This window comes from Haliotis cracherodii, unplaced genomic scaffold (genome assembly GCF_022045235.1).
Source record: "Haliotis cracherodii isolate W230 unplaced genomic scaffold, xgHalCrac1.p SCAF_19, whole genome shotgun sequence".
Lineage (NCBI taxonomy): Eukaryota > Metazoa > Mollusca > Gastropoda > Lepetellida > Haliotidae > Haliotis > Haliotis cracherodii.
This window is the reverse complement of record NW_027266274.1, coordinates 5,921,490-5,936,883: the sequence shown is the minus strand read 5'-3', so window position 1 is coordinate 5,936,883 and position 15,394 is coordinate 5,921,490. Positions and strand designations below refer to the sequence as shown.

The 15,394-nt window shown below is 38.9% G+C and overlaps 1 protein-coding gene across 5 annotated transcripts in view; it reads left to right on the top strand.

The window, feature by feature from the left end:
- The window catches only part of LOC139467058 (protein cycle-like), a 116,128-nt gene that overhangs the window by 47,830 nt on the left and 52,904 nt on the right, over positions 1–15,394 (top strand). For all 5 annotated transcript variants that reach the window (XM_071248768.1, XM_071248770.1, XM_071248772.1 and 2 more), the window contains one exon: positions 12,175–12,313. In XM_071248768.1, coding sequence (XP_071104869.1) covers positions 12,279–12,313 — 35 coding nt within the window. In that variant the 5' untranslated portion in view covers positions 12,175–12,278. The remainder of the gene's footprint in view (positions 1–12,174; positions 12,314–15,394) is intronic.

The window sequence follows — 15,394 nt, the reverse complement described above, 5'->3', positions numbered from 1 at the left end:
TTAACAGTTCAAATTTACAAAGTGACTTGTTATGAAAGCTTTATGGGAAAGTATGTCAGAAGCCATTATGAAGTAGAATGACAATGACATGATTATAGGCGGCAGGATGTTCAAGGTGTAGGATGGCAGTGTTGAGGATAGATTTACTCAAACAGCATCAGCAACATGTAATGGCTCTATCATGTATTTACACCATTTTTCATCCTGTAGGAATTAAGATGCTTTTGATCACATGATCGATCTCTTCATTAGATATTTATGGAAAGATAGAGATCACATATGAATTACGGTTTCAAATGATCATGTTACATTGTGCTGCTGCTCAGTTTAAAAAAATGAGATGAAATTGTTTTTCAGAAAATATGGTACCATTTGTCTTCCTGATATGTAGCTCTAATGTCTTTTTAAGAAATCTTAGAAATGTACTTGAACATCCTCATTAATATATGAGATTAACCTACATACTGTGAGGGTGTCAAGAGGCCCAACACTGTGCTTTGCTTTGCAGAGTTATGTCCCCTAGATGTGCCAGGATCCACTGGTACATCCCACATTTGCCCTGAATATGATCCTTGGTTTGTCAGCACCAGGACCCATGCTTGTGGGTTTCACAAAAGTTGAAACAACTAATATCCTTGCCACTTTAGATGTCCCTTCAACATTATGCTGACACAATGTGACAGAATGGAAATTCTTTTCGATGTGTTAAACTTAAGTCCTCTCTCATATGCTTGGTAACCTGATACTGGTAACAATTTGGGAATATATATAATTTCAAATAAAGTGAATAATCAATTCACAAATTAGGGGAATGAGGATATGTATAAAAATATAGCGTGTGCTCTGATTACATTGAGATAAAGGTTTGATACTTACGATGAAGTTGTTTTTCTTAAAGCATTTTTTATTTAAGAAATAAAAACCACGAGTTGTTTATTTCTTATATGAGATATCAACATTATGCACAGAATCTTTAAGGATGATGATAAAATGTAGGAGCTTTTAAAATATTTACCCATATTTAAATAACGATGACTCCATCAATAGAATCCGACCCCGGCAATGCCAGACGAGTCCATTTTATGCACAGGTGGGTATTCTCACATATTCTCACAATCCTTAAATTGTGTCCATAACCTGTGTCTTTTCTCCCATTACCTATTTCATGTCTTTCCCCAGGGTTTTACCTTGACTTACAAAAGGGGGGGCTCAGAGGATCCCCCCAAATTAATTTAAAGGGTCCTTGCCAGCAATATGAGGGCACTGTAAAGTTATAAGATCCTGTAGTGTTCTGTACGTTTTGATGATTATTTAGAGCCTGGAATGAATCAATGATCATGTGGACAGTGGTCATGATTGATGGGTGAAATAACAGACACCCCTAATTGCTCTTGATGCGCTGTAGTTATTCTGAATATAATTGTGCGTCCCAAGGGATGCAGGATATATATTTTTCTGCGTCCGTTTTCTATATTTATGCGTACTGGACACTCATTTGTGTGCCATGTAAAACCCTGCTCCTGCTTTTGGATGCGATCGTTTGGCCACTGCGTTTGTTTGCTTTGCACAGCTTAGTGTAATACATTTGTGAGGAACAATTCACTAGTCACTCCCCTCTAAAAAATAGCGTTGTCCAATATACATGAAGCGCATGTTCGAATCTCCAGAAATGACGCCATGATGGAACAATGTTTTATCGCGAAATAAACCATGCTTCGTTCTTCATTGTTGTTTGCTATTTATCGTGTCTTTTATACAAGAATAATGTATCAAACAGCACTCTAAAGCAACAGTTACATTTTTCTTGTGTTCGATGAAAATAAAAGTAACAGGTGTTGTGTCATGCGCATGCAATCATGTTGTTGAAAAAGTATTATTATGTCAGAAGATTAAAACGCACCTATATTTACTTTTTGCTTGAGATGTAATTCATAAACAATTTTGAATTAAGACTATTTATATATTTGGGTATCATTGAAAGTATTAAAAATTACATTTGTAATATGTTTTACGTAAGAAATGCATCCCTTCATCACTTACGTTAATTGACATTAATATCATATGTGTAAACAATTTACAAAAATGTTTTCATACATTAAGCACAAATTTCAGAAATTTGCCAAGTATATTAATGAGAATCTTTTTAACATATCTTTATTACAATAGGCCTTTTCCTTTGAGTAAATGAAAGAAAAGAACACTTGAATATGATGTAAATTATTTTGTTTTGGAAATTGTTTTTGCTTACTCCCACAATCCAGTGTTTCTATTCGAGGCCATTTTTTACGCAAAAACATTGACTCATTTTGAATGATAGTTCTTTCTGTGACGCTTATAATAATAATCATCCACAAGTTGCAAAAATTGAATCGGCAAGAAACTACAGAAACTAATATGACAAATCACTTTATCTTACCTCCATATTGGAATATTGTGATCTGATTGATTTACATGGCCTTGGTAAAATACCATGCATCATGCCTGGGAGGGATATAGAATCCTGAGTGGGAAAATAAATCCCCATACACCCTACCACGAAGAATACAGACTGCACATGAGCAGGAACAGTAAAGCCTTATGCCCCGTTATAAATCAGAAAGCTGCACACTGCTAACAAGCCAGGTGACACAGCAAAAGCTAAACTCAGCTCAACAGATATTACCAATTTTTATTTTCATTTAGTTCTTTTACAATGACAGATTGAAACAAGTCAGCAAGATTAATTCATTATAGCAGTATCACTTGGAGTTCATTTGGTTTTATGTGTCCCTCGTTAGTTTTATACCACTCGCCAGTTCAGCTTGTATAAAACCTAATGCAGGATGCAGAAAACCACATATAACCCAAGCGAGACTGCTATAACTTATAGAGGTATTTCATGTGTTGAGTGAAATATCATGTTTCATCGGGTGACAATGGGAAAGGAGATATTTTCATGAATGGCATAGCCACGAGCCACGAAAATTCTTTATCGTACATTTAGATATGATTATATGCAAATCAACTTATAATAAAATATTCTTAAAATCTATGAGACTGTTGTTGGATCGGACGAATACATGCTGGTCAAGTAACAAAAATGGCACTTTGAGAAACGAAAGTCTCGATTGACGAGTTAATTAAGAAATGTACAGTTTATAACGAAACATTTTCAAGAGAATAACAAGCGGCAAGAAGTGATATTTACTCCATAAATGACCATCTGTAAATATTTTGCCTTGTCAATGTGGAACAAACGTAAAATGGAAGTCATCAGTTTGTTCTTAGCCCAAACACTTACGGTAAAGGGGGACAGTTTGCGAGGAGGTAGCTCTTGTATAACACAGGTCCGTCAAAGTGCAGTGAAACATCAAGTGTTATGTTCACTGAAATGAAAATATCACTTTTCTAAACTTAAGAAAACTCTGCCCAAAGTATATGATAAATCATGCTATTCATACCTGTATTCTGGAACTGGTGCTCCTCTTGTACAGTGAACACCATATTTGGTAAGAGCATTCTCCCTCTTTGACAATCCTGGACTCCAAATTCTGTCTTCTGTATCAAAACACACTTACAGTGTACATTAACTACAAATTATATTGATATAAATTGGTAATGCCAGTTAGATCAGACCTAGAACTGCAAGCTATTTATGATACCAATACATTTAATAAAAAGAGTATTTGAATTATGAATTTAAAATTGAATCTAACAAATCACGGATTGGATAGTTCTAGAAAAAGATGATTGCAGTGATCACAGATTTCTTAGTATTTATGATTTCAAATCATTCTTACACAGTATATTAATTTTAGAAATTGAAACTAACATACCAATCCTTAGATCAGATAGTTCTAGAAAAGCAAGCCAGTAAGCGAGGGATTGTGCTTGCACGAACATTCCATACACTCTGTAGAAAAATCAATGATCGTCACACCAAGCCCTTGTTGCCATCAAAGTGGGGATCATGAGAACAGGTGGAAGACACTGTTGCACATCACAGAGGAAATGAAGCTGAGAAGTTGTTAACAGGAAAACACAACAATCTCACAGCGTACTCCAACCATATCCTATGTGACCACAACTAATGTCAGCATCGCGTCTTTGTAGTGAACGCCATGTGGTTTTAGTTTGGTTTGCATGATAGACAGAAGACACTGTTGCACATCACAGAGGAAGTCAAGCTGAGACCTGCTGATGGGAAAATATAGCGTCCTTGTAATGTTCTTAAACCATGTGATTGTGTAGAAAACTATGTGACCAAAACTACTGTCATGTGTAGCAGGGCCTGTTGTGAATGGCTATGTGTTTGCCTTGAACTGTTGCAAGACAGTAGCAACGACTGATACCAGGGTCTCATCTTGGTATTGGATTCAGAAATTATGGCACCAAATGTGGGTTTTCTTTCATGTGGGTGGAGAGGATAATTTGAAAGTCTCCCTACCTTCATCGAAGTAAAGAATGACAGGACTATGGTTTTCTAGCTGGATTTGGGTCCATATGTTTCCTGTCGCCAGTTTCACGATGTGATGCTGACTTTGAACATTCCCATATGTGGATATGTTATTTAAACATTCAACACTTCAATATTGGAGGATATATCAAGTTGTCAGCATGAATCTTGACGTGTTTCTCGGTCCATTGACAGTCGGTAGCGATATGGTGATGAACGTACTCAGTGACCAGTTTGATGACAAATCTGCGGGTAAGTCTTCAATACAGCTACATCCGCTTGGAGAAGGATTTATGGGAAACTAGATTAGTACTCGTACTTTTCCAAAAGCCCTTTCATTTATCACAAGGCCAAAAAGCATAATTTAATCATTCCACTTTAATTCCAATTTTGATTTTTCTTCACCATGTTCAAAAAGACTTTTTCAAAATTTATTCTCATGTTTGAAGATTCAGTTATAAGTTCTGAGGGAGTGAGGTCTATTTGACAACACTGTTTACCACAACTCAACCATGGCAGGTACAGAGTTTTCACACTGGGCTTCAGTGTGACGACAAACGTTTGAACTTCATGACCCTAATTTTTGAAGAGACTGACACAGGGCATAATAATTATAATAGTGTTAGATAAGCGGCGCTAAACCCAACTCACTCACTCACTCACTCAAAGACAGTGGAAATATTTCTTGATGCAATTATTGAAACAAACAGCAGATCCAGAGATCAGACATTTAATTAACTCTCAGACAATGACAGTATTGCCAAAATAATCCCAGATTAGTGCAAATGTCCTGAGCTATTGCCTGGTAATTCACATGATGGTATTAGTGGCCATCAATCATACATTGGCTTCATCACATGACTTGACAGGGAGAAGTAATGATAGGAGTTGATGGAATTGGTTGCCATGATGAAAGTGTGGCTTGTTTGTCTGATTAAGGGATGAGAGTGTTTGTGAATTGATCTCTTCTCTTTGGATAGGGAAAAAGAGAGTCAGTATTCTATTTTCTTCTGATTTAGAGAGAGAAAAAGTGTCTATCTCCCTCTGATGGTGAGAGAGAATATTTTTCATCCTCTGATGGATTGAAAGAGTATCTATTTTTCTCTGATCGAGAAAGAGTATCTTTCTTCCTCTGATGGAGAAAGACAAAATCTCTTCTTCATTTGATGGAGAGAAATTATCTTTCTTCCACTGATGGAGTGAGAAAGAGTATCTTTCTTCCTCTGGTGGAGAGAATCAGAATCTCTTCTTCCTCTGAGGGAGAGAATCAGAATCTCTTCTTCCTCTGAGGGAGAGAATCAGAATCTCTTCTTCCTCTGAGGGAGAGAAAGATTATCCTCCTCTGATGGTGAGAGTAATATGTATTCCTCTAACTGAAAATACATTTTGTCTTCCTCTGATTGAGTATTAAAGAGAGAGAGAGAGAGATGTTTTCCTTCGATAGAGAGAATTATGATTTCCTCTGCTTGAGAGAGAGATAGAAAGAGAGAGAGAGAGGTATATCTTTTTGTTTTCTTTTCTCTTTCTTGAAGGTAGCGATATTATTATTATATATACAAAACATAAAGACTTGGTTCTGGGGTGCCCAAGGGACGCAACTCTACACGGCAATTGTGGCGCTTTAGACGACAGGGCCCCCGTGCCCCTGATGACTGATATGTACTATCAGGAAATAGTATTGAACAATTCATCTTCATGCCAATAAAGATCCAGGGTAGAATAGGTCTTCAGCAACCCACGCTTGCCGTAAATGGTGACTATGCTTGTCGTAAGAGGCAACTAACGGGATCGGATGGGAAGTTTCCCTGACTTCGTTCATGCATGTCATCGATCCTAATTGTGTTAATCGATGCTTATGATATTAATCACTGGATTGTCTGTTTCCAAACTCGATTATGTACAGACCGCCGTCATATAGCTGGAATAATGCTGAGTGGGGGATTAAACAAAAAACCAAACCAAACCAATCATTCCAATAATTGTAACACATCTCTTCATATATAAAGCACAGAAACCCTGCTCCCTGTATGTTATGTAGGATGTTACAGCAATATCATCATCATTGATACCATACCATACTTACGCTGTGAAATCGACCAGATTAACTAATAACCCGGGACATATTGGTGTCTCCAGGAAGACTGATTGTCCGGCACGCACAATTTAGGAGTCCACACAAATGAGGTTTCGCTATATACTCTGAAAAGAGGGATCCAGATTAACAAGGTTTAGGTGTATATGGGTTATGGCTACAGTAACAGAGTCTTGTCATGTGAGTGTGCCTCTACGATACTAGAACTAGATGATCCTGCTCAAAAATGGATGGATGAAGTTGTTATGGAGTGACCTGACATGTTCAAATACACTGGTTTCTAGCTTCAATTACCAAAAAACTGTATTTCTGTTTTCTATTTCCATAAATGATTTACTAAAGTCTTTATTTCCTATTAGCGTATTCGACGTAATAAACGCCCCGCTCTAATAAGCGCCCAATGCGATATTTGCTAATATATTGGCTAGTGAACAATCCCAATTAGCACCCCTTCCGACTGATCAATGCACACAAGACACATTCGCGTAAAATACGCATTGGAGTATTATAACACCCTTAATTATGGGCAATTAAATTCTGGAAAAATAAATCTGTCGTATATAAACATTTCAGGCTGTCAGCATAAACCACTAAATTTACGATTCTTCAACTTGTTTTTTTCACCAAAATAATATGCTAATAAAAGCCCTCTATTTCTAATTTTGAAAGCGCCCTGGGCGCTTATTACGTCGACTTCAGTATTTTCTTTTTTCATAACCTTTTCATTGGAACTTAAACAGATGGAAATGAGAACTTCAAAGATAAAAAGGAATCTTTCAGGCCCCCAAAGCCACACATGCTTGTGCCAGACAATAATGTCCTTGAAAATATATCATGCAACATCATTATTTAAGAAATAAATGATGAGTGGGAGTTGTTTATCATACAATCAAATACTGGAGGGATGATAAACCATGAAGGGCACAGCCCGGAGTGGTTTATTCTCCCTGCAGTGTTTTATTGCACGATAAATATCGACCATAATCTGTTTATTTTTTATATGAAATCAACATTATATACAGCCTCTTTAAGGATTATGATTAAGCTTCAAATATCTATAACCTTATTTAAATAATGATGACTCCCTCAAAAGATTCCTACCTTGGCAATGTCAGACAAGTCCATTTGATGCACAGGTGGATATTTCCCGCATATTCTCACAATCCTCACGTCGATTAAAGGTAGCTTTTCTCCCAACACCGATTGTCATATCTTTCCCGCTATTGGAAGTGATCGTTCGGCCACCCCGCTTATCTGCGTTGCCCAGCTACACCTATGGTGAACAACTCACTAGACACTCCCCCTCACAAACATAACATCCAATATACAACTTCATCAAGTTGCGAACACGTGTTCGAATCTCCAGAAATGACGTCATGATGAAACAGTGTTTTATTGTGAAATAAATCACGCTTTGTTCTCCATTGTTCTTTGCGATTTATCGCTTGACTATCTTATATATTGTCATGAGTATACATGCTTCAAAAGATGTGCCAGACCCAGGATAAGCCTTGATGGTTAACCTCAGGTATTTGGCGCCATATCAGTGCTGATTTCAGCAAAGTAGTCGACGTTCATGACAGCTTCCTTCGACATTGAATTGACATGTGGTGGAATAATGTTTGAAGTGTCCCCAAACCCAACTGACTTACTCACTTGCATGTACTCATTGCTCAGTTCTGTTTTTCAGGAAATTAATATGCGTGCCAACTCCCGTACCGTTAAGTGTAATAAGAGTAGCCCCAACCTTGAAATTTTAAAACACTGTCTACTTAATCTAAAAACAATTAGACAAAGAATGTAAATTATGTAGAATATACAGCGAAACAGTGCAGGATTTTAAATGTTTCATTTTTCACAAAAAAAATTAACTTCTCATGCTTAAAGTCAGCAACATGAAATGGCAAAGACGTATATTCAAATGAGCTGGGTCAGGTCATCCTTTGAAAAATGGGAAGGTTCCAAGTATTGCAGCATGAGAGTTATTAGGTTATTTGACAAGATTACCAAGATCAAACATACCTAAGTCAGCGAGCCTGACCACCGATCCCGTAAGTCGCCTCTTACGATAAGCCGAGTCGCCTTTTACTTTTACCGCCTTTTACCTTGGGTACACCAGAAACCTATAATTGTGGCTTGGAATCCCGGTTTGCCCCAATTATGTTTCTAGGTTTGTCAGCACCATACCAGTGCACGTGGGTTTCACTGAAGTGGTAAACGTCTGAAACCTGCATAACTTTCCTCCCACATTAAGCTGATATGCTGTGATATAACTGGGATACTGGTAAAAGCAGCGATAAACCCCAACTCACTCACTCACTCACACCATTGACAGGCTTAGTGAACAATCACAAATCGGAAAACATTTGATGTGGCACCAAGAGAGAAAGACTGGATATAATTAAATTAAATTGTTTATTGGGAGCTTTAGTATGTGATTTGTGTCTTGTTTTCACTCCTCCCCTCCCAAGGGCAACACGCTTGGAATCCTTCTGTTCTCAGTCTGACATATAAGGTCATAGAATGTTTGCTTCACTTGTACACAGGGACTATCCTTATATCCTTATGGCTTCTTTAAAGGAAGTAGTACATTAATACCACTCCCCATGCCATTTGGACATAGTGCCTTCAGGAGGTGTATAGTAACTAGTTTACGTCCTGGTTGTGCCATGTTTTTCATCACCAGCTGGTGTGGAAGTTGAAGCCGTGTCACGAGGGGATGTGGATGATGCCACTTGCTCCTCCTCATCAGATCGATAATTTGAATTGTAGGGATTTGGAGCTGGGATCTCTTTGTGGGATTAAAACAAAGTCCATATAACCTTTAGGTTTCTTTGACCAACGTAATTTGTCTTTTTCATTAATATGAAACAGACATGGGAGAAATAAATGTTGACAATATAACAAATTATAAGATGCAAATAAACATGTTTTCAGTCAAAAACAGCATTTATTTATTTATTTTTGCCTCTGTTAAATATAAGGCAAGCACGTTTCTTCACCATGAGTAAATTCGAGTACTTTTACGTCTTTCCATAGGTGTGATTTTGTTGTTCAGGATGAACACTGTCCATGTTCTATAATTATGATACCAAGGAAATTTTGAGTTGTATGCAGAGATGATGACCATTATGATTTTGGCATTATAACTATGATTTCGAGCCTTAAATTGTGTTAAAACACATTTCCTCATCCAAATTGTGATTTCAGTCGTTTTCCCCGGATTTCATGCATAATAATCACCGAGCAAATTGTTAGGTTTGGTTTGGTTTCGTGTTTAACGCCGCACTCAGCAATATTCCAGCTACATGATGGTGGTCTGTAAATAATCAAGTCTGGACCAGACAATCCAGTGATTAATATCATGAGCATCGATCCAGGTGATTGGGATTGATGATATGCATCAACCAAGTCAGCGAGCCTGACCACCTGATCCCGTTAATCGCCTCAGACTTGCGACAAGCATAGTCACGTTTTACGGCAAGCTTGGGTTGCTGGAGACCTATTCTACCCTGGATCTTCACGGGTCAGCCAATTATTTATGAACTAATGACATGAAGCATTTTTCAGCGAGATCATGCTGACATTTTTTAATGACCACCATGCTTCAATTCACAGCATTAATATATCCATTACTCAGTGATGTGAGGGTACCAGCTAGTCAAAGACATATCAATCTGGAATGCCTTAGTGGTCTAGTGGTAGAGTATCCCCCCTGACAGTCGAAGGTCCGGGTTTGATCCCCGGAAACAAGGTCTGGTCGGCTCAGAGTCAGTATATGTGTAAGCTGCTTGTACTGGTCCGGCAGTATAAGTTTTATAATGCTAGCCCACTGAAGTTGGTATTCATGCCAGAAGTAAGTATCAATGCGTTAATGACCCCTAACTTGCAGCAGACGGAACATTCTGAGGAAATGGAAATTGTTTACGGAGCGAGCACTTCCTGGTTACTGATTTTCATTTACAGACACCCGCTAAAAGGCAAGTCCCGCGTGAGCGACCGGAAATCACAAATGCCGCGATACGGTGAATGCCGCGGTATCACGAGGTCCGAGTATACACAGAATATGTCAGAAATAACATGAAAAAAATGGCGATTACTGGTCGCTAGTTTCTACGTGTACACTTTCAAGTGTATCCAGTCGAGAATAACATATTGATATATTTTAACTGTTCGAAAATAGGGTATGTGAAAATAGGAAGGCGGATGCCTCGATGCACACGCGCCTCGCCAGTCACGACCTTGGGTGGATTGTGGTCCCTCTCGGCAGTGGATGATTTTACATAGGGCTTTAATTACTTTCGCGGAGGTTGCGGGTGACAGCACAGCCATGGTGATTGAATAAATTAGTATCAAGCGCTTCACTGAGTACTGCTGACTGCACCCGTCTCGTGTACAAGAGACCGCAGAGCCGTCTCGCGTATACGTTACGTCTGGGACTGTTCATGTTAAACTGGGGCATGGTATTTTGGTGGGCTTGCACTTAAAAAAGAAATGACATTAGTCCTGATTAGTACAAGCAAACACACACACATAGCATGCACATCGCTATATAAGTACCATAATCTTTGATGTGAAACTAAATACAATTTCCTTACCTCACCCCACAATCTGCTGTTTTGTTAAGCCTGTCATACTGCTAAATGCATTAAAGTGAGTTCTTGTTTGTTGTATTCATTGTCACTATGGAAAGGTGAAGTAGGCAAAATTAAAAGGGCCTCAACAATTAATAAATGTTTTAACAGTTTATTTGAGGTTAGTTTCCTAAAGAAAATTGAAATAACATAAAACATTTAAAATGAGCTTATTTTGAATCAATGTCAATGTTAAATACAAAATTGAGTGAAGACTGATAAGTAAAATATGAAAGTTGATGGTTCGGTGTTACCACATTATATATATTTACTTGTTCGCTTACATGTTAAAGATCTAAAGTAAGTGCTTGAGTGAATGGTGAGGTGAGGTGAAATGGGGTTTAACGTCGCGTCCAAGATTATTGCACTTATATAGCGACGTCTTGAGTGAAGGGAGTGAAACCATAGGTCGACGTCTTTTACCATATAGGATTGAGATTTAGAGCCATTTGGAATTCAAAATGTTGTTGCTGTTTTACAAAGATCTTCCCCTGGGAAACCACAAGGTGTTGGAATCTGAAACATTGTTTGTTGCTCACAGTGGGAGTCATATTTGTTAAAAAACAAACACCTGTTGAAGCAAATGGCAGAAATTCTAAATCTTCAAAAATATTTCCAGAAACAACAAGGCCCAGAGAGCTGAAACTTTATAAAGATGTGTAGAACAATAATGTGTCTTGAATTTATTCCTTGCAGAAAATTTTTGTATTTAAATTAAAAAGATATTTTTCAGTATTTTTACAAATATGAAATTGGTTTTTAAACATGATCAGCTACACTGGAGAAATATGTTAATATCAGAAAGTTATTTACCAAATGTAATAATCATTATTTTCTTGCCAAACAATGCTCTTTTAAGTTTACAGAACATTTGATTGAGATTATGGTGTTTTCTCAAACCAAACAGCCATGTGGCCAAACTTTCCCAAAGTGATGGGAACAGATTATCACAATGCAAGGTAATTACGTATGTCTTTTTTATATGAATAACATTTACCTGTGTTTGTTTTCAGAGTACCTGCCTCACTCACTCCAGGGGGCACCAGTGTACCCGTGTCCTGTACCTGCTTTCGCCTCACCGGACACGAAGCGGGTCAAGGCCAACCAATCCAAGAAAATGGATCAACGGAAAAGAAAAGGGTCAATGATTGAGTAAGTGTACTGAAACACACTTGTTATTCTTGTTGAGGGGCACGACTTTTGTTGTTGAGGGGCACCACTATTGTTGTTGGGGGGCACTTCATTTGTTGTTGAGGGGCATCACATTTGTTGTTGAAGGGGCACTAAGCTTGATGTTGAAGGGGCACTAAGCTTGTTGAAGGGCACAACATTTGTTGTTGAGGGGCACCACATTTGTTGTTGAAGGGCACTACATTTGTTGTTGAAGGGCACTACATTTGTTGTTGAATTAAGGGCACCACATTTGTTGTTGAGGGGCACCACATTTGTTGTTGAGGGGCACCACGCTTGTCGTTGAAGGGCACCACATTTGTTGTTGAAGGGGCACTACGCTTGTTCTTGAGGGGCACTACATTTGTTGTTGAAGGGGCACTAAGGTTGTTGTGGAGAGGGCATTACAATTCTTGTTGAGGGGGCACTACATCTGTTGTTGAGGGGGCACCCCATCTGTTGGTAAGGGGGCACTACATCTGTTGGTAAGGGGGCACCACATCTGTTGTTGAGGGGGCACCCCATCTGTTGTTGAGGGGACACCACATCTGTTGTTGAGGGGGCACCCCATCTGTTGGTGAGGGGGCACTACATCTGTTCTTAAGGGGGCACCACATCTGTTGGTGAAGGGGCACCACATCTGTTGGTGAGGGGGCACCACATCTGTTTGTGAGGGGGCACAACATCTGTTGTTGAGGGGGCACCACATCTGTTGTTGAGGGGGCACCACATCTGTTGGTGAGGGGGCACCACATCTGTTGTTGAGGGGGCACCACATCTGTTGGTGAAGGGGCACCACATCTGTTTGTGAGGGGGCACCACATCTGTTGTTGAGGGGGCACCACATCTGTTGGTGAGGGGGCACCACATCTGTTGTTGAGGGGGCACCACATCTGTTGGTGAAGGGGCAACTCTAAAAATTACCAATCCCCCTACCTTTGTCAGTCTCAACTTTCAACAATTAAAAAAACGTAAAATAATTACCTGGTTTATTTCTTTCAACATCATGTCTGAAGTAACTTAGCTAGATGTGCACATCATTCACACTAATGAATATTGCTGATGTTTTGTTAAAAAACAAAGATTTATGAGGTACTTTATTTGCCGGTCCACAGGGATTGGCAGCCACATGAGGAGTTACTGATCCAAGCCTAATTTTACCGGTAATTTTTTTTGTAATTACCGGTAAACAGGAACACTGAATAAGCAGACATGCCATGCTGTGACTGAAATACGGCTCATATTGGAGTAAGACATGCTGCTTATGATGACAACTATTACAGTGGATGGATATGACACAAATAATAATAATAACAATAATTTGTGCATTTTTATTACGCCAAATTCCATTCACAAAGTGGATGCTCGTAGCGCTACACTACACATCTACTGCTACAAAATACATTACTGCAATTGACGTGATAGCATTTTGAAGGGGCCTTTTTCCATTTTTGGAATGTGGCAATCTGCATAAGAGTGATAAGATGATAATTGCTTTAATAGTGATATATGTTCCTACCAGCTGAATACAGTAGATCCCTGTAGATCTCTGTAGATCCCTGTAAACCATCCAAAGGATTAGCTTTCGGGACATCTGTTTAAATATGTAAGGAGCATACCCATGAATGACTCAGTATTCGAGGAGAGGCGCCGAAGGCCCAGTCGTCTAAGGAACCGCGATTTGCTGTGCAGAGTTGCGTCCCTTGGGCATGCCAGAAACCTATGATTGTGGGTTGGAATCCCGGTTTGCCCCGATTATGTTTCTAGGTTTGTCAGCACCATACCCGTGATTGTGGGTTTCACCGAAGTGGTAAACGTCTGAGACCTGCATCACTTCGGGTTTTCCTGCCACATTAAGCTGACACGTCGTGATATAACTGGAATACTGTTAAAAGCAGCTAGTTATCTAGAGAGTTATCTTTTCTGTTTAGAGTTGTCCACCCAGTCTGTCTGCTGCCAAGCCAGTACCCCAGATAATGCTCTGTTCTAGCCTTGGCTACTATACATATCTTTGAAGAATCAAGACTTGCTTTCAGAATAGCCAAGGGTGGGTGAGTGAGTGACTATGGTTCAATGCCGCTTTTAGCTCGCTCGCTCACTCACTCACTCACTCACTCACTCACTCACTCACTCAAGTAGTTTGATTTACTGTAAAATAGTAGCAGTTGTAATGAAGACAATAGAACATATGGATTATCCAATAGGCAAAATATCCCTTCTTTCAGAATAGCCAAGAGTGGGTGAGTGAGTGAATATGGTTCAATGTTGCTTTTAGCAATATTCCAGCAATATCACGGCGCGGACACCAGAAATGGCTTCACACAATCAACGACTAGAAAATTGCTAATTGTGCCACTCACTCACTCACTCACTCACTCACTCACTCACTCACTCACGTAGTTTTATTTTCTGTAAAATAGTAGCAGGTGTAATGAAGACATTAGAACACATGGATTATCCAATAGGCAAAATATCCCTTCAAACTACTTTTGAGGTTGTCAATTGTGACATTTCTTTTTAAACTTGAAAAATGGCCAAGTTAATCTGTAAACACTTGATGCAGGGTATCAGTTGGATGACATTAAGTGGACGAGTATACACAGACACACTTATCAGTTAACAAACTGACTTGTGTTGATCAATAAAATTAAAAACCAGTTAAAGCTGATAGCAATGTACATCAGGCTGTGTGTTGCCAAGTGATCTTCAGTCTGGACAACAAGGTGAACTGAAGGTTAAAGTCAACTTATTTGTCTTGATTTGTAAGAAACGAGACTACATCAGACTAATAACCTAAACGTCTGTACATCTCCACATGTTAAATCACAAATATAACAATAATCTTTGAGATGGTTCATTTAGAGCAGGTCTGCTGTCTGATATCACAAATGGCAGTCTATCCTTAGGGACACAATCTTTGTTCATGACGCCATTCGGAGAGCAAACTGGTTCGTCAGTTTTCGATTTGTCATTTTTTCCACGTTTCGGAAGTTATATTCTTTCTTCAGAAAAAGCTTTTATGCTGATAGTAAACAGTCAGAAATATGCATGTTGACCATATCC